We start from the raw sequence: 23780 nt of genomic DNA, 5'->3' as shown, positions 1-23780 counted from the left end.
AAATACCGCCACCCGTCATCTGTCTGATTAAAAAGGGACCATAAAATATGAAGGAGGGCAGCGGCACCCAGACCTAAGTTGGGCTCAGGCCGGTGGAGGCACTAATCCCGTCTCTGCCTTCCAGTCTGCCTGGACAGCAGCAGCAGGACAGGCTTCTGCCAGGCCCTTATCAGTCGCTCAGGTTGGTGACTCGGATACAAGCACCGAGACGGAGCTCATTCACTCGGATGTGTTCTCTTGCATTTAATAATTTTCATCTTCCAGGGTCCACGGGGCCGCTGCTGACGCGTTCACCACGCGTGGGGTCTCTGGCACTACGGCTGGCAGAGGAATGGCTCAGGGTGGAACCGGAGTGTGGGAAGGGGGTGCTATGGCCGGGAAAGCAGGGCCAGAGTGAGGGCGAAAGACGTCGGTTTGAAACCCGCCCAAGTTCTGCAGCTTCCCAGCCGAGTGACCTCTAGCACGTCCCGCAGCCCTCTCTGAGGGCCAGTTTCCTCCTCTGTCAAAGTTCGCCTTTTATACTGTGTGTGCTTGGCAGTGACAGGCACCTCGAGGGCCCTCCAGCCCTGAAGTGCGCACTCTGGATGTGCGCGATGGGGACTTGTGCGGGCCATTTTGGATAGTGTATAACCTGTTGCTTCCTCCAGTATTTGCCTTGATCCAATGCCCGGACCCCAGCCAGAGGGGAAACAGTGTCTGGGGGCCAGCCAGGCAGGACAGAAGGTGACCAAGAGGCAAATCAAGCCAGAGGTGAGAAAGCACGTGTGGGCCAATAGCAAGGTCCAGGGGCCTGACAGCGCCAGCAGCCATCGCCCCTGCGGTTCCCATGAAGCCGTGTCCCTCTCGGACCACAGCAAGCGGTGTTTCCTCTGCGGACTGAAGCCGTGACAGGGAGCCGGAGTCCAGAGGTTGGGCTGGTCCCAGAAGGGGCCAGAGGTGACGGCCAGGCTGTGCTTGGGGTCTTGCTGTGGCTGCTTCCCCCAGGCATCTCCGGGGGCAGGTGGGCCTGACCCAGCCCAGACAGCCGGCTCGCCCCAGGCCCCGCTCCTGGAGGGGACCTTGCGACAGCTGGCTCGAGTCTGGTGTGTGTCTCATCCCAGTCTGGGACTTCTAAATTTAACCTGCTATCAGCCTCAGAGGCGGGAGGGCTTCCACTGTGGGACTAAAACGCCGCTTGGAATCCGCTATACTCATGGCCACCCTCCTCCCCTCCCCCGAAGGTTACCCCAGTGTGGGCCGCGGGCCGAGCACCCTCCCCTGCGTGTCGGCCTGGAGGTTCAAACAATAGAGCAGCCCTCTATCCTGATGTGATCCAGCTCGGCCTTCTCCCACCGCGGGCTAGGCCTGCACCCCCGTTCTCTGTTCACACATGCACGTGTACACACACACACACACACACACACACACACACACACACACCATGCTCTCTCAGAGGCAGAGCTCAGGAGCCGACTCCACAACCGAAAGCCAAACCACGACAGTGAACTTGTACCACCCATAGGCCATCTGGGTGGAGGGCGGCCAAAGGGTCCTGTTATGCAATTTCCTGCTTTGGTGTCTCAGACCCAGGAGACAGGATGCAGAAGGCCGTTGGGTTGCTGCGATGTGGAAAACCCAGAGGAGAAGCGGAATCCTGATGCCCAGGGGAATGGGGGGGTGGGGGCGGGCGCTTGCCCTCGGGGCAGGGCCGAGACCCCTGGGGTAGGGGGGAGCCTGTGGCCTGCAGCTGACCGGGTAGCCCCAGGCCCGATTCACTGTGGGCATCAGGGAACTGACTGCTGCACAGACCCTTCCTGTGGGAGGAGACACGCATTTCCTGCCGGGGGAGCCCAGGATGGAGTGAGCCAAAGGCACGGGCCCTTCTTAAGAGTCACTGATACTTAGTGAGCACCAACTGTATGCTCCGCAGCAACACGCCAAGATTGAGAGTAGGCAGCGGTCAGGGTTTGGGCTCCAGGACCATGGTTCAAACTCCCACCTCTGCCTCTTCCCAGATGCATGGCCTTGGGCAGCTTCTCGACTCCTCTGTCCTTCAGTTTCCCCATCTGTAGAATGGGGATCCCAATAACCGGTGTCTGTGAGGACTCAGTGAGCTAACGCCTGGAAACTGAGTGGAACCCGTGTTTTCACCGCTTCACCTGGGAGGCAGCTACCCAGAGAATCCCCACTTTCCAAACAAGGTAAGTGGGGCTCGGAGAGGCTTGGTGTCTGACCCAAACTCGTGCGAGTTACCTGGGACCCCTGGTCCGCCTTCAGAGCCCACGCCCACTCCAGGACCTCTGGGCTCACCCACCTCCCATCCCTTCATAAGAAAGTTCGCAGGAAAAGAAAGTTTTTACTCTGTTGGCTTGGACCCCACGCAACCCCCTTTCATCACCTGTCGGCCCAGGGCAGGGCACGGGGCCACATCCTAGCCCCACGCTGTGCTGATGCCCCTGCTTCTCCGCGGGAAGGCAGCTCTGCAAGGTCCAGGGGAAAGGGGCCCATCTGAACACGAACTCCCCTTGTCACGGGGGCTTCTTCTGTTTTCCAGAAAGCCAGGCTGCCCCCAAGTCCTGCTTCCAGCCCAAGCCTCCTCATCACGGGGCACAGCCAGGGGCACTTTGGGCCAGGCCGTGATGCCCCAGGGCTGCAGACAGCAGAGGACACGTCCACAAAGTGGCCCACCCCCAAATACTCTCACTCCCGTGGCCACAGTACAGGGCCGTCGACCCCAAAATGAACCAGCACTGCAGAAACATCCAGATCCTAGCCAGGCCTACTTTAAAATTACATTTTATTTCTCTTTGTGAATATTTGTCGCTTTTTAAAAAGGTTGCTATTACATGTTCTTCAAGAGTCTTGTGCCTCCTGGTAAGTGCATTGGTTTGTTTTCACAGTACTCTCCACGACCATGGGTGGTCCTTATTGCTGGAGGAGTGTGTCCACGCCAGGAAAGGGGGACACGGAGGAATTGGGGACCCAGGTGAGAAGCCTGGGGTCTGTGCTCCTGACGGGGAGGAGGTCCAGGGACCAGACCCAAGCTAAGCTCGGTGAACTTGGCCGGACCTGCAGCTTCTCAGGGTCTTTCCGGCCCCGTCTTCAGACAGGCCAGGAGGGGCAGAGAGATAGGGGTGCGGGAGGGGCAGGGTGTAAGGTGAGCGGGGGCCCAGGCATGCGGTGGGCGGGGGTGGGGGGAGGCCCTCTCCTAGTGGGCACGGTGCTGGCCTCTGGCAAGAGGGCTTGCTGATGCTCACGATGTGTGTGTTTGGGGGACACTGTCCCCAGTGGCCCAGGGCCACCCCTTACCTTTCTCTCCTGCCGCCGCCCCCTAGCACTGTAAGACCCTCTTCGTGGTGACCCAGCCCAGAGCCGGAACTCCGGCTTCCTGACCCCTCGCCCAGGGCCCTTCCTCCTTTTTTAGTGCAAGAAAGACCTGAGTGCAGAGAAGGGCCGCTCCGTTAGGCCAGGTCCTGTCCACGGCATCAGGACGCCGTCACCCTGGCCCCCGCGCCCCCCCACCCGGCCCTTCCCCAGAGTTAGAGCTGGGACCCCTCAGCCCCCTCCCTCGAGGCTATGGCCTCCCTGGGCCACTGGGTCTCCGTCCACACCAAGGGGAACAGAGGGAAGGTCCTGGGCCTGACAAAGGGGCCCCAGGGCGGCTGTCAGCTGTCAGCAGCGGGGCTTGGGAGATAGTTTGGACGTGAAGCACCCCTTGAATGAGTGTGCCACCGCGTGCATAAGGGAGCAGAGCACGGTGACCCACGTCCCCCCACACTGTCCCTGGGGCTCGTCCGAATGGCTCATCAGCAGCAGAAATGAACTCTTTTTCTTTTCTGATGGTTTTCTGTGCTCGGGTATTCTCAGTTGGAAACCCAGGGCCGGGTGAGGTGGCTGAGGGGTTTGGCAAGCTTGAGGAAGGGGGCTTCTGTGGGGCGTCCCCCAAGGCTCCCACAAGCAGCCTTCAAGGCAGAAAGCTTGGCGTTGCTCAGGGCCATCCTAGGGCTCCCGAGGGCCCTGGACCTGAGGGAAGGCGGCCCTCCAGACTGGCCACGCTGCCCCGACCAGCCCACGGGGTGGCCCCGACGCCCGTCAACCATGGCCCTACGCGGCGCCTGGGCGCCAGCCCGAGGCCCCGCTTTGCTTCCTTGAGGATCAGCAGCAGAGGGGTGTCTGCCGAAGGCCTCCCCAGCCTCCCCAGATCCAGGACCACATATCCCGCCTCCCCCCAGGCAGCTTCCCCCCCAGCCTCCGACACTGGCGCCCAGAGCCCGTCGGCAGCTTCCCCCTGAGCGCCCAGGAGGGGCATCCCTCGAGAAGGAGCCAGAAGGGAAGTTACCTTTCTTACCTTGGAACTAAATCTGGCTCAAGGTGGCTGGCCCTCCAGGCGTTTGGGACCAGTGTGGATGGAAAAGGAAAGGGCAGACCCATCTGTGGCTGGGTGCTGAGGACTGAGATGGGGAAAACGCCTTGGGCTCAACCCTCCCTCTCTCCTCCGAGATCCACCCCAGGCAAGTTAAGGCTGCCGAGAAGAGAGAGGAGAGAAGCAGAGATACCTTCTCCGCAGGCATGGGGTGGGATGGGGGGCAGGGCACAGCGGTTTCCACCTGAGCCCGGGAGAAGGGGGCTCGTTAGGTGGCCTGTCTGGTTTCGTTTCTGCTGAAACGAAAGAACGAGCAGCTGGTTTTAGGTCTAAATCTGTCCCCCTGTCCCTCTTCCAAGCCGCCCGGGGAGGAGGGTCCAGGTGCCCTCTCTCTCTCTGCCCTGGCCCGACCCCCTCCCTCACCTCCAGCGGAAGGTGAACAGTCCGGTAGAAAAGAGATTGGGCTTCCTTTGTTTTGGGCTTTTTTTCCTTTAAATTCAGCTTAAGGCAGAAGTTTGGCAAAGCGAGTCTACGTAAGGCCGCGTGACGGAGGAGGAGGGGAGCTGCCATGGGGGGGGGGGGGACCGCCACTCACAGATCAGCAGCAGTGCCGGTCAGGGTCACGACCAGCTCCGCCTCCTCCCACCCCTGAACCTCGTAAAGAGGTGTTTAAAAAAAAGAAGAAAAAGAAGAAGAACTGAAAAAGCTGTTGTTTCGGGGAGGCTTGCAAGTGAATGACTGAAATTGCCAGGGAAGGAGGTCCAAGGTGAAGGGGCACGTGGGCGCCAGGCGTCCCTGCCGGGCCTCCCCCTCCCCGAAAGGAAGCAGGTGCCAAGGGGGCTGGGGGAGGCCACCCCGGGGCATTTGCACAGTGAGATCCGCCCGCTCGAGAAGGTAGAGTGGTTGTATTTTGCTGAATGACTGAGAGTCTATGTGGGTGTGGGTTGGAGCAGTGTTATTATTCGAGTCTAGCCTAGCGGGGTGCCCTGGCCGTTACCGGTGTTTGGGCGGGATCACCACGAGGGGCTGCCCGTACTTGGGCCGCCACATGAGGACCTGAGCGTCGTTGGCATTGGGCTTGACCAGGGCGCTGGGCGGTATTGGCTCATTCTTGCTCAGGATCTTGGGCTGGTCCTGGGCGATGGGCTCCCGCAGCCTGGCGCGCTGGCCCAGCGGCCGGTTGGGGTTCACCTCGATGCTCAGCTGCATCCGCCAGTGCAGCGTCTGCAAAATGATCATGTCATTGGTCGAGGTATTGGTGGCCACCAGCCACGTGGTGAAGCTCTGGTCCCGGTAGATGTTGGTCAGTTTGGCCACGTTGCTCTCACTGACGGGCACGGCCCACGTGACGCTGGGGTAGAAGTTGTCGTTCATACTGATGATGAACTTGGAGTCTCTCTTGGTGGGGCCCACGATGGTGCACGTCTCCGTGGTGTTGCCGTACCAGGGGTAGTTCACTCCGTCTGAGTCGCTGATGGCCTCGATCTTGCCCTCCTGGAGGTCCGGGAGCTCCCAGCTGGACCTGAGGACGGGAAGGCCAGTTTACTCAGTCAGCCACGCACCAGGCTGCTTACCTCCCGGGGGAGGGGGCCAGACATCCACCGTCACGTCTGGGCTCCCCCAGACACAGCCCCCGTCAAAGCCACATCCTGTTCTCCGGCACCATCTCAAATCGGTCACTGCAACTGTTACTATGACAATAGCTCTCAGGCAGAAGAGGAGGTCAACCTGTCCCAAATTACTCCGGGGACACATGCTACCGTGGGGCATGGCTGGCGGCACCGGCAGCAGCAGCTGGGGACCCCATCCCTTAGACACTCATCAACAGTCATATCCATCCGATAAAGTGAAGGCAAGGGGTGGATTTTTTTCCCAAACAGCAAGGCCTGGGACCCAGGCGGCCAGACTCCATCCAGGGTTGCTTCCGCCTGAGCACCTATGATACCAAAGGTCAGGACGTGCTGCACCCAGAATTCTGCACAACTGAGTAAGCCAGCGGCCCTCTCCAGAACCCACGACTTTGGACAATGCATTCTGGTTCACAGTAGCATTGTTTGCCGTGGCCCAAAGATGGAAGAAACCCAAGCGCCCGTTCACGGGGCAACGGGTAAACAAAACGGCGTCTCTCCACACCATGGAATATTCTTCGGCCTCAGAAAGGAAGGAAACTTTGCAATATGCTACAGCACAGGTGAACCCTGAAGACACCGTGCTGCGTAAAATAAGTCAGACACAAAAGGATAGATACTGTAGGATTCTGCATGTAGGAGGTCTCCCTGGGCCACCAAATTCACGGGCACAGAAAGTGGAGCAGTGGATGCCAGGGCAGTGGGGGTGGGGAGTCAATGGTGCATGGGTGCAGAGCTCCAGGTGGAGAGGATGGAAAGGTTCCGGAAACAGACAATGATGCGCATGTACTGAACGCCACTGAACTCAAAAATGGTTAAGACGGTGAATTTCCTTAGGCAGAACTTATCGCTATAAAGAGAGGCACTCCTCTGCCAAAATGCATCATCTCATGTTAGCGATGAGCAAATCTGGGGCCCCTCTGGGAGGGGGTGAAGAGGCATGTGATTTTGCCAATTCTCCTGTTCATTTCATTTCTCTCTTCTGTTCGTTTCATTGAAAAAGTCACAAATTAGGGTACCACCTGCCTACCAGGCCATCTCCTGCCCGGGGCCCTGAGCTCATCAAACTCCCAGGGAACTGGGGCAGCGGCTGGAGCAGCCTCCCATTTCTTAAGTCCGTACCAGGCCCCAAGAGCCACCAGGCCACAGCAGCCACGGGTGGGGGGGTCACGGTCGTGAGCCTGTTGAGCCGGCTCTCCTCACAGGCGGGGATCATGGGCCAGAGAAGGAGTTTAGGGTCCCTGTCCTAGATCTCTTAGAAGCCTGTGCCTTTGTCCCACCTGTGCCCAGGCTCCTGGAAAGCACCCACTGTGTCCTCTCACGGTGGCCGTACTCGCTTGCAAAAGGTTTTTTTTTTTTTTTTTTTTAAGGCAGAAAGTAAACTTGCAGAAGGAAATGTGTCTTCAATGGCTCCCTTTCATTTCCTAAGAGCTGGCTTGTTTTGAGGGAGTGGGCTCTGCACCAGCACTGACCCCCTCACCCCCAGCCTCAGGTTTCTTTTCCTCCACCAGCCCTGAAATGCCCGAGCCTTGGCTCAGTCACAGGCAGGTGACGGTCCTCATGAGCCAGAAGACAGCCGTGCCTCATGTGGGATATTACTCAGAATCAGGTTCCGGGACATTTGTCTTCAAATCATCACAGGCCGGCATGGGCTGCCTCTGTTCCCCGGGGCCCCAGGCCCCATCCCCGCCATCGAGGAGGTGGGAGGGAACGCGGTTACAGGCACGAGTTCTGGGGGACCCACACCAACCTGGATCCAGCCTCAGTCCAGCCACTAGCTCTAATTACGTTACAAATCTCTGAGCCTCCGTTTTCTCATCAGTTAACTGTGGATAGTCCTACGCACCTTGCAGAGTTTTTGTGATGATTAAATGCATCAATATAAACATATAAACGGCAATACATAGAAGCTTCCAGAAACCATGTTGAGAGGCCTTGAGAGGCGTGCCAGCCCTGACCAATTGAAGCCTTTTTGATTATACATGGATTATACATGCTTGGAAGGGAATGAACTCCACGCAGTTACTGCCTCTTCTCGGATTCCCTGTTTGCTCTGGACTGACCTTGAACTTCAAGGCAGACCCTTTGTTCTTTGCTCCATGGCACGGAGGGGCGAGGTGGGGCCCCAGCCCTGCACACCCTGAACCTTCTCTCTTTTGCACAGCAGAGGTACCACGGGGAGACTGTGGTGGACAGAGGCCACTTAAAGGTGTGAGCAAGGCTCCCAGGGCTGTGCACACACATGTCTGAATCAGGATCTTCACTCTCCCTCCCATCCCCTGCTTGTGGCAATCCCCAGCCATCATCCACTCACCAAACATTTGCAGAGCACCTGTCATCAAGTCTGCAGAGCACCAGCCACCAGAGCAACCTGCACCCTCCGGGCCCCTGGCACCATCCTGAATGCTATGCACCCCCTTCTCCTTTGCCTTCACCCTGGCCAGGACCCCTCCCCTCCTCCCAGAAGCCCTAGTGAGCTTGTAAAACACAAATCTGTTTGCACGTCCCTCCTTCCAACCCTGTTAAACATTCCATGACTCCTCATGGCCCTTAGAGCCGAAGCATTTGAAGCCCAGGACCCCTCATGCGCACGCGCGCGCGCGCACACACACACGTGCGCGCGCAGCTTCCCCCCCCCCCCCCCCCCCCCCCCCCCCCCCCCCCCCCCCCCAGGCTCCAGACCTCCAGCTCCTCTAATGGGCTGTGCCCCTCCTGCCTCCTCCTGTCTGGAGCCTTCTGCCAGGACGTGTCCCTCCTCCTCCTGTGCCCCTCAGTGCTCCTCATGGCTCAGCTCTGGAGCCCCCCAGAGAAGCCCATGCCGACCCAACCCACACGGCCAGGAGTCTCCGCAGCCGAGGCCATTCAGTCCTCACCCTGGCGCTCCCTGGCACATGCACAGGGGAGATTAAATAACCATGTGACCATTTGCTGATGGAAGGCAGGGGCCAGGCCCCCAGGATTTAGGCAAATACATGTTGGTGGCCTGGGTCAGAGACCAACCTGGGCCTGGGCCCCCAAAGGGAGTCTCCTTAAGGAGTTGAGAGTGCCCAACGCTGCCCCTGTTTGTGCATCGTCCCTACTGGGGGGGCTGCCCCCGGGGTGGCCGTTCTCGACACCCCCTGTCCCTGCAGCGACGCCGGTGACAACGGCCAAGTTCCCTAAGCACGTCGGATGCGCCAGGTACCCTACGTCCATACGTTCCTCCAGGGCTTCTCCTCAGCTACCCTGGGGCCAAGTCGGAGGTGCACGTTTTATACAAGACGCTTGGGGATAGTACGGGCCCAGCTCAAGGTCACAGCACCACAGAGCGGCCGGGCGGGGACCCACAGCCTGAATGAGCTCCTGGCCAGCGGCTTTCAAAAGACCCTCCCTCAGCACGTGCACATAAATGCATACACACACATGCACACACACATGCTCGGATGCACACACACGTGCGCACATATGTACATACACATGCGTGCGTGCGCACACACACAGAGGCCCTTACCCACAGGACTCCAGCAGACCCTGGCCCGACACTCACACACACATATGCACATACACATGTGTGCGTGCACACACACACAAGCTCTGAGCATCACGACTGACAGAGAGTGTGGGTCTGAAGAGGTTATAAAGGCCTTCCCTGGAGACCGAGGAGGGTGGAGGTGGTGCTGAGGGCCACCCCTGGGGGCCAGGGGACATCACCCCGTGGCTTCAGGCTCAGCCACCAGCCAGGAGCTGGCCCAGGGCAAACGTCTCTCGGTGGAGGGTGAAGGAAACCCAGGTTGCCCAGGGCGGTGCCTGGGAGGGAAGGTGAGGCTGGCCCCTTCAGTGACCTTGGACAACAGGAGCACACCTCTCTCAGCTCCTCCAGAAGAGCCTGAAGGGGTCTCCCCCCAAAACAGATAGCCCCTCACGCCCCCAGGGTTCCCCCACCTCTCCCGGGGCTTGGATTGCGTCTTGAGTTCTGGGCCCCAGAGCCAGACTGGACCCAGACAGGGTCTGAGAGCAGAGTTTCCAAACTTTGCATCTGTGTTCATTCTGGTCCCGTCTACATTCTACACAGCTCCGGTAGTGGTATTCACTTTAATCTTTTCCTTAAAACCAATCCTTTAAAAACTATATTTAGTTTTTCCTAAGAAACACATGGCAATAACACATTGGGTATTCTTGATACATTTTTTTCCTAATATGTGTTCCAATAAACACGTCACTTTGGATTACAGTTGTACCGGGGGCGCCTGGGGGGCTCAGTCAGTGAAACGCCGACTTCAGCTCAGGTCGTGATCTCACGGTGTGTGAGTTCACGACCCGCGTCGGGCTCTGTGCTGACAGCTCAGAACCTGGAGCCCCTGCTTTGGATCATGTGTCTCCATCTCTCTCGGCCCCTCCCCTGCTCGCGCGCGCGCTCTCTCTCTCTCTCTCTCAAAAATAAACATTGAACTACAATTGTATTTAGCCTTAAATAAGTTCACTTCAGTATTATTTCACATCCCACAACTGACACCTGTTAGACACTCTGAGAAACTCATTTACAGACAAGGATTTGAGGCGTGAGGAAGAGAGGGCTGCCCGGACGGAGACTTTTCTGCCCACGCTGGTCTCGGGGCCTCAGATGGACTTCGTGGGCACCGAGGACTTATCTCGCCCAGCCCCCAGTTTTACAGATTTCACAGTTCTGTGCAAAAATTTTAAATTTTGTACAATTTGCAAAAAGTCCAAATCCTGTAAAACTTTGCCACTGGGAGCCCAGGGTCCTGATCTCTGCCCCGTGCGGCCGCCCACCAGGCCGGCCCCTTCCCACCAGGCACCTGATCTCTGAGGGAGGGTCTGGGGTGTCCCCACCCTCCCTGCCTGCTCCCGGGCCCCCTCCCCAAACAGCAAGCCCCCCCCCTCTTGCAGCCCGGCCCCCCCTTCCCCCAGGCCCTAGCACCGGGTCCCCGGAAAGGACTAACAGTGTCTAACGTTAATTTTTAGTTATAAAAGCTGTGTTTCTCTTAAAAACAAAAAATCGCTGTGGGGAAGTGTACGAAGTGAGAAAGGAAAGCCACATCTTCCACGCTGCCCCCACCTTGCTGAGGTTACTCACCGCACCAGACTTCGGTAAACATCCTCCTAGACCTTTCTCTGCATAGACACGCAGTACGTGTTCCTGTTCACGGTGTTTTCTTTTTAACAAAAACAGGTTCCTCCCCTACATATTTTACAACCTCGGAAAAAAATGTTTTATTTATTTTATTTTCCAGAGAGAGAGAGTGAGCGAGCGCACAAGCAGGGGAGGGGCAGAGAGAGGGAGGCAGAGGATCCCAAGCAGACTCCGAGCTGTCAGCACAGAGCCCGAGGCGGGGCTCGACTTCTCGAACGGTGAGATCATGACCTGAGCCGAAGTCGGATGCTTCACTGACTGAGCCACCCAGGCGCCCCCTTATATATATATAATATATAATTTAATGTATATATATAAATAATATAATTATAATAAATTATATATATAATATATAACATAATAAAATATATATATATATATATATATTTTTTTTTTTTTTTAAATTTTTACCAGTGCTGGAGCTCTCATCTCATCTATACCCCCTTCTGCCCTGGCTCTTCCATTCATGACTTAGGCAGGTCTCTGTCAGACAAACTCTACAGGAAGAACAGCACTGAAAGGCATGCAGGTTTGAAACGGTAACAGCCAGCCAAACTCACCTTCTAGACGCTGCCTAAACTGTACCCCGTCAAACAGCGTGGGAGACTGTCCAGTGCCCCCCAACCCCAACACTGGGCATTAGTGATCAGTTTCATTTTCACCCAGAGCCTATCAGCAAGGAACAAAGGATCTCGGGACTTAATGTGTTATTTCCCCGATTACTAGGGCTGCCCTGTGCCTCTTCGCACGTCTCTGGGCGCAGCCAGCTTTTGTTTTCGGCACTAGAAGGTGAGGGTTGGAGCCATCGCTTGGCCGGGGTGGGTCCGTGGGGAGCTCTCTTTGGGCCGGGCAGTCCCCCTCGCTTCCTCCCGCCCCAAAGCCTGGAAACAAGGACTTCCCTCTCCCACCCACGCCGCCCTTGCCTCCGCCAGGGCCCAGCAGATGGGGGAGGCAGCCTTCCGGTCCCAGAGAGGAAGCTTCATCCTCGATTGTTCTGTGTGGGCCCCCGGCTGCAGGAAGAGGCCACGTGGTCACCCGCTGGAGCAGAGCAAGCCTCCTTGGACAAGTGGCCTCGGGTCCCAGAGGCTGTTTCCTCGTCATAGAAGGAGGACCCCATGACGTCCTTGGGAGACCAAGGGCGCCCAGGCAGCTCTGTCCCTCCCCCGGCTCCAGCGTCCTGCCACCCGCCTGTGGCCTCAGGCCCTCCACCCTGGCCTGGCAGGTGTCCCCACATGTGCTGGCTGGAAATACCCTCGCAGGGCTCATCGCTCAAGGCTCTCACGCTGTAGGCGGGTCTGCGACCCCCAACCCCAGAAGGGAGAGCGGCTCGACTACAGCCATCTTTCCGGTGACTCCGCCTGGCATCCCAGATTTAATGATGAGCTACTAGTAGCTATGAAACTGCCGCCTGCCATGGATCGAGTGTGTGGTGCGTGCCAGGCGCTGTGCTGGGCTCTTACCACGCACTGCCTCATCTAACCCCTCACAGCAACCCAGGGAGGGAAGGGACCATTCTCCCCATTTCATAGATGGGAACAGAGAGGCTCGGAAAGGCTAAGGGACTGGTGGCAAGGTCACAGTGCCGGTGTAGGGTGGAGCTAGGATCCGCACCCGGCTGGACCAGGTGGGCAAGGGTGTGGGGAGGTGGCGCTGTCCACCCTGAGAGACCCTCTCTCTTGAGCTATTCCCCCCCTTCAGCCCCAAGTCTGCTCTTTGGCTTCGGCTGTGGATCAGCCTCCCAGGGGGGCTCCAGAGAAGGGCACACGAGGGACAACATGAAACGTCTCCCACGTGGGCTAGAAACTGTGGCTTGTCACTTAGAAGGCTGTGCCAGCTGACAGGTGGCGGATGAAGAATTGTGGAGGATGGGGTTGTGAAGACAGGTGTCGTCAACAGTTGGGGGGGTGGCTTTTAAAGCAATGTGGGCTGGCCTGAAAGCCATATAGAATCCTGTGAGGTTGACACAGAGAAACTCAGCATTTCATGGCTCTCGCCTGGAGGAGTCGGGGAATGACTGAGGTGGCATGTGTGGCTGGCTGCTCCACTCCAAATATTTTAAGCCCGGGATGTCCTTCTGCAAAGTTCTCCTGGATTAGAGATTAATTTTAAGCAGGGATAATGTCGAGGGATATTACGGGCTTCGGTTAAGGATCTGGAATTAATATTTTGAATACAAGCCCATTTATAAGGAACAGAAGCCCTAACCTTGACCTCTGCCACCTGGCAGCCCTCTCCAGCGGCCACTGAGGCCCAGGGCATGGGTTTCATTCTAATTATCCCAATGGCCTGGGTCCAGTCCGGCGGTTCTCCATCAGGGGTGGCTCTGCACCCCTCCCCGGGACATCGGGCAGTGTCTGGAGACAGTCTGGTCGTCACAGCAGAGGCGGAGTGCTCCTGGCATTGAGTGAGACCCTGCCCCACAGCCCACGGGACACAGGACGGGGGCAGCTGGGGCCTGCCTGCCTGAAGTCTCTGCTAGTCCCACCTTGACTGCTCCTCGCTGTCGTGTCGTGGGGCTTAAAGACAGGAAAAAGCAGGGGCGCCTGGATGGCTCAGTCGGTTGAGCATCTGAGCCTCTGACTTCAGCTCAGGCCATGATCTCATGGTTCGTGAGTTCGAGCCCCGTGTCGGGCTCTGTGCTGACAGCTCAGAGCCTGGAGCCTGCTTCGGATTCTGTGTCTCCCTCTTTCTGCCCCTCCCCTGCTCGTGCTCTCTCTCCTCTCTCTCTCTCTCTAAATTGAATAAACATTAATTTTAAAAAAATAGGGAAAAGCGTAGTTTGGGGTTGGTAAGATCACACCTAAAAGCTTCCTTTTCCATTCAAGAAGGAGCAGACATCAGGCTTTCCCTAAACAAGCCCTTCTCATTTGCAGGCCGCCAGTCGAATCAGATCAGAGGAGCCGCGCTCTCTAATTCCTCTTTTTAATACAACTTTGCCGGTTAATGGTAAGTGGGGCTGCTTCCACTCAGCATCTCAGCCACAGGGTGGTCACCAAGCACTGTCCTCTCCCTGGCCCCCCAGAGCCACCTGTGGGGAATTCTCTCCTGATCCGCCCTGGCGGCTGTGACACGCACACGAGGTGACCGGCCAGGGATCGCTCCACACGGCCCCGTCCAGACAGCCTTGGTCTCTGCCCTCTCTCTGGGGCTGGTCTTGCCCCAGCCGGGAGGGTGGACACGGAAGAGCGGGTGGCAGGGGGACACGGGAGGGGGGGAGCAGGGAGAGAAGGAAACAAAGGGAAGCAAATGGAGAGCACACAAAACGGCCCTCCACCTCTGAAACCTCAAATCATTCGGGACTGGCACCATTTTTAAATTTCTAAAAGTCCGGAAGTGGGTGCTGTGTGAAAGAGGGAGACCTGGGCTCAGAAGACACTTCACTCCCAGGAGAAGTCTGATCTGGCCAAATTCAGCCCCGATTCTCAACTTTTTCTAGACACCATAGCCGGTCTCTGCCCCCCAACCCACCGCCCCCAATCCCGAGAGAATAATGATCACGTCATAACAACATTAAAGATCACCGCGGGCTCGACGCAGTGCCGACTGCTTGACAAACATCATCTCTCACAAGTCTCGCAGTAAGCTATAGGGCAAGGACTGTGAGTGGCCCTGCGTGCAGATGAGGAAACCGAGGGTCAGAGTGGCTGAGGTCACACACCCTGGAAAGTGGCGGAGCCTGGACTCCCGCCCAGGTCTGCCTGATTGCAGTCTAGGTGCGCACTGGGCTCCGCTAGCCAGGGACCAAGGACTGGCACAGACAGGGAAAGTCATGTGAGGCCTCCAGCCTCAGGCCTGCCTCCCGGCAATAGTGCCCGCAAGCTCTCAGAGCCATGGAATGGAGGCTTTAAGCCCCTGTGCCCAGATGGGGGAGCGGAGGCCCCGGCCGGGCCTGCTGCCTCTCCTCAGCACTCAGCCCCTTCGGGTCTCCCCCGCTTCCTCCTGGGGCTCGTATCTTCCCACGGTCAGCAAGACCCTCCGCCTTCCCTCCCCCTTCTCGGGAAGAACGCAGGCTTTGCCTAAAACTCCTAGAAAACCCTCTGCCTCTGAGTCTTCTCAATTGCCCCCGATCCTTTGCGCGGTCCCAAAAGGCTTCCGGCTTAAGGCTTCCTAGGATAGAGTCCACACTGAACAACTAAGAATCGTGTCTCCCTTCTTGCAACGGAAAAGTCAGCACCCTACCCCCCACCCCCCCAACGCCCGACACACACACACACACACACACACACACACACCCCGGGTCAAAAGCCACTTTGGAGAAGTAAAGGGCTTTGGGTACAGACATCAGGTTGACGGAGGACATGCGCCCCGGTGAGGTGATCCCGGTTACACCCTCATTTTACGCTTTCCCACGTTTCTCTCGTTTGCCTTACAACTTCAGTCATTAAGGAGAAGCAGCAAGACTTAGTGCCCCGCCACCCCCATCCCCTTCCCAGTGCCTCTCATTTCGGAGGGGCCCGTGAAAAGGTCCAAGTCCTGAGGACCTCCCCCCTGCTCTGCTCCTCACTTGAAGAACTGGGGAGCAGTGTGCACCCCGAGAGGCCGGCCGTGGGACAGCGTCCACACCCAGGCCCCGGCACGGTTGGGAAGCCTTCCTCGGGGCCCGCCTCGCTCTCTCCGAGGGACCTCGTGCTCGGAAACGGCTATTTTCACGTCCCTATCTCAGCACGGCCCTGGAGGCTAAGTGGCTTCCCTTTCTGTCCACCTCTATGCTTTCCACCCCCCAAGATGACCGTCCCCAGAACCCCGGCACATGGCAGGAGAGAGGGCCCCGGCTCCCCATGTCCTGCACCAAGACACGCATTGTCCTGGGAACGTTCTGGACACCAGGCTGGAGAGAAGAGGCCGGCGGGCTCCTCTCGGCCGTGAGGGCCCCCTCTCGAGCCTTCTAGACACCAACACAGGATGTCTAGCGGCCTGCTGCCTTGGGGAGAGAGAAATGCTATACCGTGAAGCAGACTGGCTTCGAAAACAAGCCACGGTCTCAAACAAAACACCAGAGGAACACAGAGCTGTCCCCCCACCCGGGGCCTGATGTGCCGTGTGAAAACACTGCAGAGACAAGTTCAAGCCCAGCACAAAGCGCTGTCTGAGTGACTACAGAGGCATCAGAGGGTCCCCCTCTCTCCTCCTGAGCGTCCGCCCCTGTACCTCTTGGGGAGGCCTGAGCCCCCCAGGGGTGGGGGCAAGCCTCAGCCTCCCGAGCAGCCCCAGGACAGCTCACTTGTTTTGCCAAAGAGGCACCTGGTGGAATGCACCTCTGCTTTCTCAGCATCCAGCAGGGAGGGACGTGTGAACTCCAGGGGCCCGTGACAGTGGGAGGTAAGGTCCCAGAGCCATGACCCCATCTGAATCAACAGGCAAACCCTTGAGACCCCCTGGCCAAGGAGGACACGGGGTCAGCCTCCCGTAACTGCCTGAAGCCCCCCTCCCACCCTGGCCGGGCCCCTCTCCAGCCCCCACTCCCCCCCACCCCAGGCCTCCGAGCTCCCCACGCCGAGCAGCCCCCCACAGCTTGCGCCCGGGCGCTACTCACATGCCCTGTTCCCCGTACTGATTGTAGAACTCCATGTGGCTGCATGCCTGGATCCAGCCCACGATCCAGGTCTCTTTCTTGGGGATGGGTGGCATGACCACCTGGGCCGAGGCACGGAAGTGGGGTGTCCGGTAGCGGAGCACCACGCTGGAGGACTCATCGATGCTGGTGGGGATGGGGTCAATAGAGGCCTTCACGTCGATCACGGTGATGCCTTCCCTGAAAACTCTGGCTTTGCCTCCGATGCTCTGGATACAGCCCATGGCACAAAGCAGCGCTCTGATCTCCAGGGAAGGCCAGCAGTCCCAGAGAAAACTGGGCATTGAAAGGATGGAGCTTATGGGACCCAGGGCAGACAGCACTGCTCTCCAATCTCAAATCTCCAGACCCGTATCCATAGGATAGAAAAACTCACTGAGGAGAGGGGGTTTGCATATCACTACCTCGGGCCTGCTTATAAATAAGGATTTCTTTGCATTTCCAGAGCCCTGGGTTCTATCTTCTTCTGCTAGCAGTGGACAAAAACCACCGATATTCTTTGGGTTAAAAAAAGGAAAGTTTGGAGGCTAATGGATAGTCATGTTGCTCGGACATCCAGCCCGTCCGTGCCTCACACGCGGGGAACGCAGCTCCGAGACGCTCCCTGAAGTCCTCGGGCGGCGAAGGCGAACGCCGGCAGACACATAAATAAGGAAGGCTCCGTCCCCCGCGCGGCGCCGGCACCCTCGCTGCACTTCCTGGCCCCTGCCTTCCGCACGCGCTCGCTCGGGGCGCACGCACCGGCCGCTCGCCCAACGGGGCCCAATCAATGGAAGAGCAGTTTCCGTTCGAGCGCGGAGGCCCGGGCGCCCTCGGGGGCGAGCGCCGACCCGCGGCTTCCAGCAGGCGAGCGCCGGGCACCGGCCGCCCGCGGGGTCCCCGTCGGCGCCCAGTCGCGGGCGCGGGCCGACGCCCCCACGCGGGCGCCCCGCGTGCCCCCGCCGCTGTCGCTGTCGCCGCCCGCCGCCGCGCCGGGCTCCGGGGCTGCGCTCCGGCCGCCGCCTGGCTCGCCGCGACCGCCGAGGACCTGGTCGGGGGTGGGGTGGAAGGGACAGGGCGTCAAGGGCCGCCTCAAAGTTGAGCCGAACTTTGCTGCGGGGGACGCGCGAGGCGGCGACGCGTGTGCGCTGGGCGCCGGCTGCGGAGCTGACGGCGCAGCACTGGGCGGTCTCCCCGGAGGCGGTGGCCCCCCACCCCCACCCCGGCCCGCCCCGTCAGTGGCGGCTGCACGACCGCGCGCACCAGCGAATAATAGCCGCCCGTGACATCTCCGCTGACACCCTCCCGGCCTGGGAGTGGCGGGGGCGGGGGGGGGGGCGGCCACCGGCTGGCACTGCAGTGGGCTGCGTGAACTTGCCGGCCCTGGCACTGCCCCCACCGCCTCGCCGCCGGCGCCCCTTCCCCGGCCGGGTCCCTCCTGCCCCCTGGGGGCGCAGTGCCACCCTGCAGGCCGGTCCGACCGGGCGTGCGCCCCTTCCCGGGACGGGATCCTTCGACTCCGGAGAGTGCAGTGCCCCAGCCCCGCCGCGTCGGGCGCCTCTGTCCCCCACCTCGCCAGCCCCAAACGGCCCCGGGTCCCCGCGCGTCGGGCGCGCTCACCGCCGCCGGGGAACTTTGGCGCGCACGCCCCCACCCGGGCGGCGCCACCGACTCACCTGCCCCTCGGGCCGCTCCGCGTGCCCCGGCCGCCGCCCTCCGGACGCCCCTGACCCCTCCGCGGGCACGTCCTCGGGGGCCCCCCACCTTCCCCGGGCAGTGTCCTTTGGCTCTACTAGGGTCTGGGGCGGCCGTGGGCGCCCCCGGCCCCCACCTCCTCCTAGCTCGGGGCTGCCGTGGGGGGGGGGGGGTGGTGGCCGGGGGCGGAGGGCTGAGGCTCGGGGCTCTCTCGCCCCCACCCCGTGCGTCCGCTTTATTTTATGATCATTGTGAGCTTCTGTCGCCGCTCAGCCCCGCCGCCGCGCCGCAGCCGCCTGGCGCGCCCCGCGCTGCCTCGCTCTGCTGCAGCATCGGAAAGGCAACCAGGTCAAACTTTGCAGAAACTCAGCCCCTGCGCCGGCCTGGCCCCGCGTCCCCCGCAGCCGCCGGCCGGAGCGCAGCGCACGCAGGGACCGCCGCCCGCTCGCCGGCCCCGCGGGGATGCAGGTCCGCAGGCGGCGGCGGCGGGCTGGCGGGCGCCGCCTCCTCCTCGCCGCCCGCCCAGCTCTCCACCCTCGCTCCCCGCACACAGCCCGCCCTCCCCCTGCTAATCCTCTCCCCTTCTCCCCCCTCTCTCTCTCTCTCTCCCTCTGCAGCTTGTGGGGAGCTGAGCCTCTCCTTGCATAAACGACATTTCCTTTTTGGCTAACCGCGGGAATTCTGGGTAGTGTAGTTCGGTTTCTGTCTCTGTCCGGGGAGCGGGGGCTCCTCTGCCCTTTGAACCGGCAGCCTCTCTGGGGAAAAGGGTTGCACGGTCCTGGTATTCGTGGCCAAGGCGGGGCCGTGATTGGGTAAAAGCAGGGCAGGGGCCCTGAGAGGCTCCGGGGCTGGGAAGCTTGGGGTGGAGGAGAGAAGTTTAGGGAAAGGGTGCCTGGGACGGAGCCTCTCGGCCCGCTGACAGGTGACCAGGCCTGACGGGGCCCCAGCTGTGAAAAGTGCTGTACAAGCTTCATCATTTCATCCACCATCAGGAGGTCTATTATGCATTCCTGACAGAGCTGGCATCCGAAGCTGGGAGACCCCGGAGACTTGCCCCAGGCCCCTGGCAGGTGTCTGAGCGGATCCTGGGACCTCTCTGGGCGCAGAGGTTCAAAGAGGGTTCGACCCTGGACTCCGGTAGAGCTGTGAACCTCTCTGAGCTGCCGCAAGCCAATAGCCCCACCCCCACCTTGCTATTTACTCCCCCAGGGAAAGGCCAGGTGGTTTGTGACATCAGAAAACCTGGCAGCCACGTTAGAACCATGCTCTGCCCCCGCCCCACCCCCATGACTCTGACCCCCAAAGGTACCCAGGGGAGCAGGTCATCCTGACCACCCTCAAGCCAGACCATCTTGAGTGCCAGTGAGGGCGGGAGCTGGAGAGGGAGAGTTCCAGCCGCGCTGAGGTCTCTTCTTTGAGGAATGATCAGCCAGGTCAAGTGATCCGCCTCATGCCAGCACGAGCTCAGGCCACAGGTACCTTATTTCCAGTCCTGCTGACTGAGGCCAAGGTGGGGTGGCCCTCGTGACCTGCTTTCTGCCACACAGTAGAACCCCAGACAGCAAAGGTCTCCCAAGGACCCCGTGAAACTGTCCATTTCCAGGAAGAAGACTTCCCTGACCTCTTACCCATAGCGGCCTCTCTCTGCTGTAGAGTCCTGCCCCCCCCCACACACACACACATTCTACCCTCCTGGGACTCACTACAGCCTTCAATGCCTCCTTTGCCAGCAGATGATTATTAGGATACAGATGATTGTACGTATATAAGTAAGATGTTAGCGCTGGGGGGTGTCTGTATCATCGCCCATCCCCCATCACACCCAGCATCCGGAACAGAGCAGACCCCACTGGCCAGGGTGCCCCCCGATGTCACAGATGCCATCCTGGTGTCAAGGACAGGCGTGCTCCATGAACACGTGCTGAGCTGAGCAGTTTTCTCATCCAATGTGAAGAGGCCAGCGCCTTCATCTGCTCGCGAAGCAGCCAGAGCCCTGGAGACAACGTTTCCTGAGTGAACGTTCACCCCAGGAAGTGGACTGTTCAGACAGAGACCCGGGGGACGGGGGTCAGGGGACAGAAGCTTTTCAGAGTCTGGATCCCCAGCCAGATCCGGCCAGGTCCAAAGCCCGCTCAGCTCCTCCTCCAGGGATGCTGTCCTTGCCAGCTGGAACCAGCGCCTCCGAGTGGGACGGAACCGACCCCTAGAAAGCCCTGTTTCTAGAGTCCCACCGGAAAAGGGGCTCAGATGCCCACGGGGTGAGGGTTCTGGCAAAATAGAAGCCCCCCCCTCTTAGCCTCAGCCGCATCGATGCCTCTCCTTTCACATCCCCCCGACCCCATGCAGTACTTCGCCAGGCTCTGAGCTGAGGAGTTCCCCGCCCCCCCCAGACCAGCCCAACAGAAGGGTCTTCATGGGCTGGGCTCACGCACAGGCCCCATCCCGGCTCCTGATGGGCCCGGCTCCTGCTGCCCCAGCCCTCAGGCCCCTTTGGCCTTCCTGCCTCCTGACTCGGTCTTCCTCCTCAGCATTTTCTGGGGTTTGTGAGTGTTGGGCACAGACCCACAGCTGCCTCAGCATATGCGGAAGGCCCGGATGCATCCCCACGTGTGTGGGACTCTGGCGTCTGCAGAAGAGGAAAAGGGGACATCTGGGTGTAACAGGCCCAGCACCGGGGGGGACCCTCCCATCACCCCCTCTGCTGACTTCATCCTCTCCCCTAGACCTCAGTCTCCCTAGGCTCCTCAGTGAGGGGAAAGAGGAGGGACTGGACGCACAGTCCCAGTCTCGGCTCGGAGATGGTGCACTCTTCAGCATGGCCACTTTGGGGACTCAAGGTCTGGTCAGCAGGAGTACAAGTTCCCTCACTTCTGGGCACGTTGGCCCAGAGAGGCCATGGCAAACCAGTCATATAACAAATCAGAGGTAAGAACGACATGACCCTGCACAGCTGGGGTTTAACATGCAGCCCAAACAAGCCAAGAGCCCTCCGAGGTCTGCAGAAAGAGCTAGATGCTCCTCACTGAGCGTCACCGGAAGCCATCACACATATGGCTCTCCACAACGACCCCATGAGCCATCCTCTGTCACCATGGCATTCTGCGGAGGAGGCACTGAGACCCGGTGAAGACAGTGGCATGGACTGAACGGCAGCGGCCCGGCTCCAAACCCCGGAGGCTGGTGATTCAATGTAGCGGGCGCTCTGGTGGCCCTGCAGCTGTAATGGCCTCGCTTTCGTGGCCATCGGAGACCTTCTCCCTCATTGGCCAACCTGCATCTCAAGGCCAAAGCCAGTCCTTCAAGAGCGCTCAGGCTCCAAGGGCGTGGTCATCATGGGACTAGAAAGGCATTTCCCAGGAAGGAAAAGCCCTTGTTCTGCACATGGAAATGTTAATGCTGGAATTCTGTTGCCCTGGGAAACAAGTTCTCTCCTTAACTGTTTGGGACCAGATTGGAAGGCAGTGGTAAGGCTTGGAATGTCTACCTGGGAAAACGGGGAAGGGGGGGGGGCAGGGCTGGACGGACAGGCAGACGGCTGGAGGCGGGCACTGGGGGTCAAGGCCACCCAGCTGCAGGGCCCAGCTGACATCGTCATTGTACACCCCGCCTATGCCGGCAGCGGGCTCAGGCCTGGCCAGGTGAGCAGAGATGCGATCTCAGAGAGGGCTGGTCCACGGCTTCCACTACAGCTGCGGAACTCGGTCCCAGTACGGTCATCCAGAGGGGGCCCCGCATTGGAACCCAGGTCACTCTCCCCGGAGAGGCAGTGGCATGCTGCAGGAGATGTCTGCAAGGCGGCGTGTAACACCCACTGCCTAGCGTGGGTGCCTATGGGGCGGTGCAGGCCTTTCTGGCCAGATGTTCAGAACTACATTTCTTCTAGAGCACGTGAGGCTTGGAGCTCCCACCATCCGCACGTGCCTCCCTTCCCCCGCTTTGACTGGACACCTGCGCTCGGTGGGGCGCGCAGAGGACACTGAGGGCACAGCCAGCGCCAGCACAGACGGCAGGTGTGGTCCCCACAGGACTTACGTCCCACGGGCCAGAGTGATGTCAGGGTAAATCCAGAAATGACTAATAGAAGTATGAATTAACATGAATAATATATAGGCACAAATTCATACTTGAAATGGTTACAAGTATCGATTGCTGTAAATCAGGACCTATAGAGTAAATTGATTTGTGTGTGTGTCCCGTGTTGAGCTTGGGGAAAGGAGGGTGAAGGGGAAAGGAGGGTGAAGGAGGAAGCACTTTCGGGGGGGCGTGTTGAGGGTGTGTGTAGTAAGCATAATAGAGGAGGTCAGAGTGTGTGAGGACGTGCGAGTGTGTGATGGTGCGGGTGAGTGTGACCGTGTGGGTTTGTGCATCTCTGTGTGGGAGGGTATAGTGGCTGTTGTGCGGGGAAGGGGGGTATGTGGATGAGTATGTGTGTCCGGGTATTGTATGTGCCCGTGTGTGTGTGTGTGCGCGTGTGTGTGTGTGAAGTGCGTCATGGTGTGACAAGCATAAGTGGTGTGGGTGTAGATGAGCAAGGGTGTGTTTACAGTGTATGACAGGAGTGTGCCTTGTGTGAGGGTAAATCTGTATGAGCGCGTGGGTGTAGGAGTGTCCAGGATAGTACGTGTGTCCCTGTGTCTGCATGGACCTATGTGAGCGTGTGCCTGTGGGAGAGGTTGAGGGTGTGTCTGCGTGGAAGTGTGGATGGTGGGCGTAGCTGAGGGTGTTTCTGAATGTCCGTGTATGTGAGAGCGTGTATGTGAGAGCGTGCATGTATGTGTCTGTGCACGTGGGCGTGTTGGGGCCTGGGGTCACCCGCGGGATGGAGATTTCACTAGCCAAATGGAGGTCACCTAAGGGTGGTGAGGGGCTGCTTCTCCCAGTCTTAGTCACGGGGGGGATGGAGGCGCCCTCTGGCTCGGCTTCCCCAGCGGAGTGTTTAGACACACAGTTCTGGGTGCCAAACGGCCTGCCCTCCCGCACCATCGTGGGCCCAGCCGGGGAGCTGAGGCTCTGGGGGCGCCCCAAAGTCAGGCAGCAGCCGCCGGAGTGCGCACACACCCTGGGCCCCCGCACAGGACTCCTGGGGCACAGACCCACGGCATCCGCGGGACTGGGGGGTCCCCGTGGGGGTCACGCGTGTGGGCGCTGCCCCAACCGCCCCCGCGTCCCGCGTCCCACACCCGCGTTGGCCGGAGGCGGCGGCGCCCTGGGTGCGGCACTGGGAGTTCTCCAAGGTGCTAAAATAAACCCCGCGGAGGATCAGGTTTCCCGACCGAAATAACCCAGGAGCGGCCTTCGAAATGCGAACTGCGAGAGTGATCAAGCAGGGAGCGCCCGGTGGGGGTGGGGGTGGGGTGAAAAATGCTGCTGTCGCCCTCCCAGGCAGGGGCCGGCCGCTGCCCCTCCCTCTCCTCCCCTCCAGCTGCACTCACC

The 23780-nt window shown here is 59.6% G+C and overlaps 2 protein-coding genes and 1 long non-coding RNA gene across 3 annotated transcripts; 1 reads left to right on the top strand and 2 right to left on the bottom strand.

Annotated features, from left to right (window-relative positions):
• Positions 1-5036: 5036 nt before the first annotated feature.
• FAM78A (family with sequence similarity 78 member A) lies at positions 5037-17394 on the bottom strand. Its single transcript, XM_039229710.1, has 2 exons — positions 16635-17394; positions 5037-5864 (listed from the first exon to the last, which is right to left on the bottom strand). The coding sequence occupies exons 1-2, from the start codon at positions 16955-16957 to the stop codon at positions 5336-5338; spliced, it is 852 nt and encodes a 283-aa protein (XP_039085641.1). The 5' UTR covers positions 16958-17394; the 3' UTR covers positions 5037-5335.
• Positions 17159-19336, bottom strand: LOC120230116 (translation initiation factor IF-2-like). The gene is made up of 3 exons (XM_039229552.1): positions 19313-19336; positions 18329-18441; positions 17159-17700 (listed from the first exon to the last, which is right to left on the bottom strand). Exons 1-3 carry the CDS (start codon positions 19334-19336, stop codon positions 17178-17180), a joined length of 660 nt encoding a protein of 219 aa, XP_039085483.1. The 3' UTR covers positions 17159-17177.
• A 327-nt stretch (positions 19337-19663) lies between these two features.
• On the top strand, positions 19664-22522 carry LOC120230166. Its single transcript, XR_005527934.1, has 2 exons — positions 19664-19822; positions 20174-22522. It is a non-coding gene; the product is annotated as an uncharacterized LOC120230166 (long non-coding RNA).
• Positions 22523-23780: the final 1258 nt, after the last annotated feature.

The sequence above is a fragment of the Hyaena hyaena genome, unplaced genomic scaffold (genome assembly GCF_003009895.1).
Source record: "Hyaena hyaena isolate Hyena2069 unplaced genomic scaffold, ASM300989v1 scaffold_38, whole genome shotgun sequence".
NCBI classification, from domain to species: Eukaryota; Metazoa; Chordata; class Mammalia; order Carnivora; family Hyaenidae; genus Hyaena; species Hyaena hyaena.
Note: the sequence above shows the minus strand (reverse complement) of the source record. Positions and strands in the feature narration are given on the sequence as shown.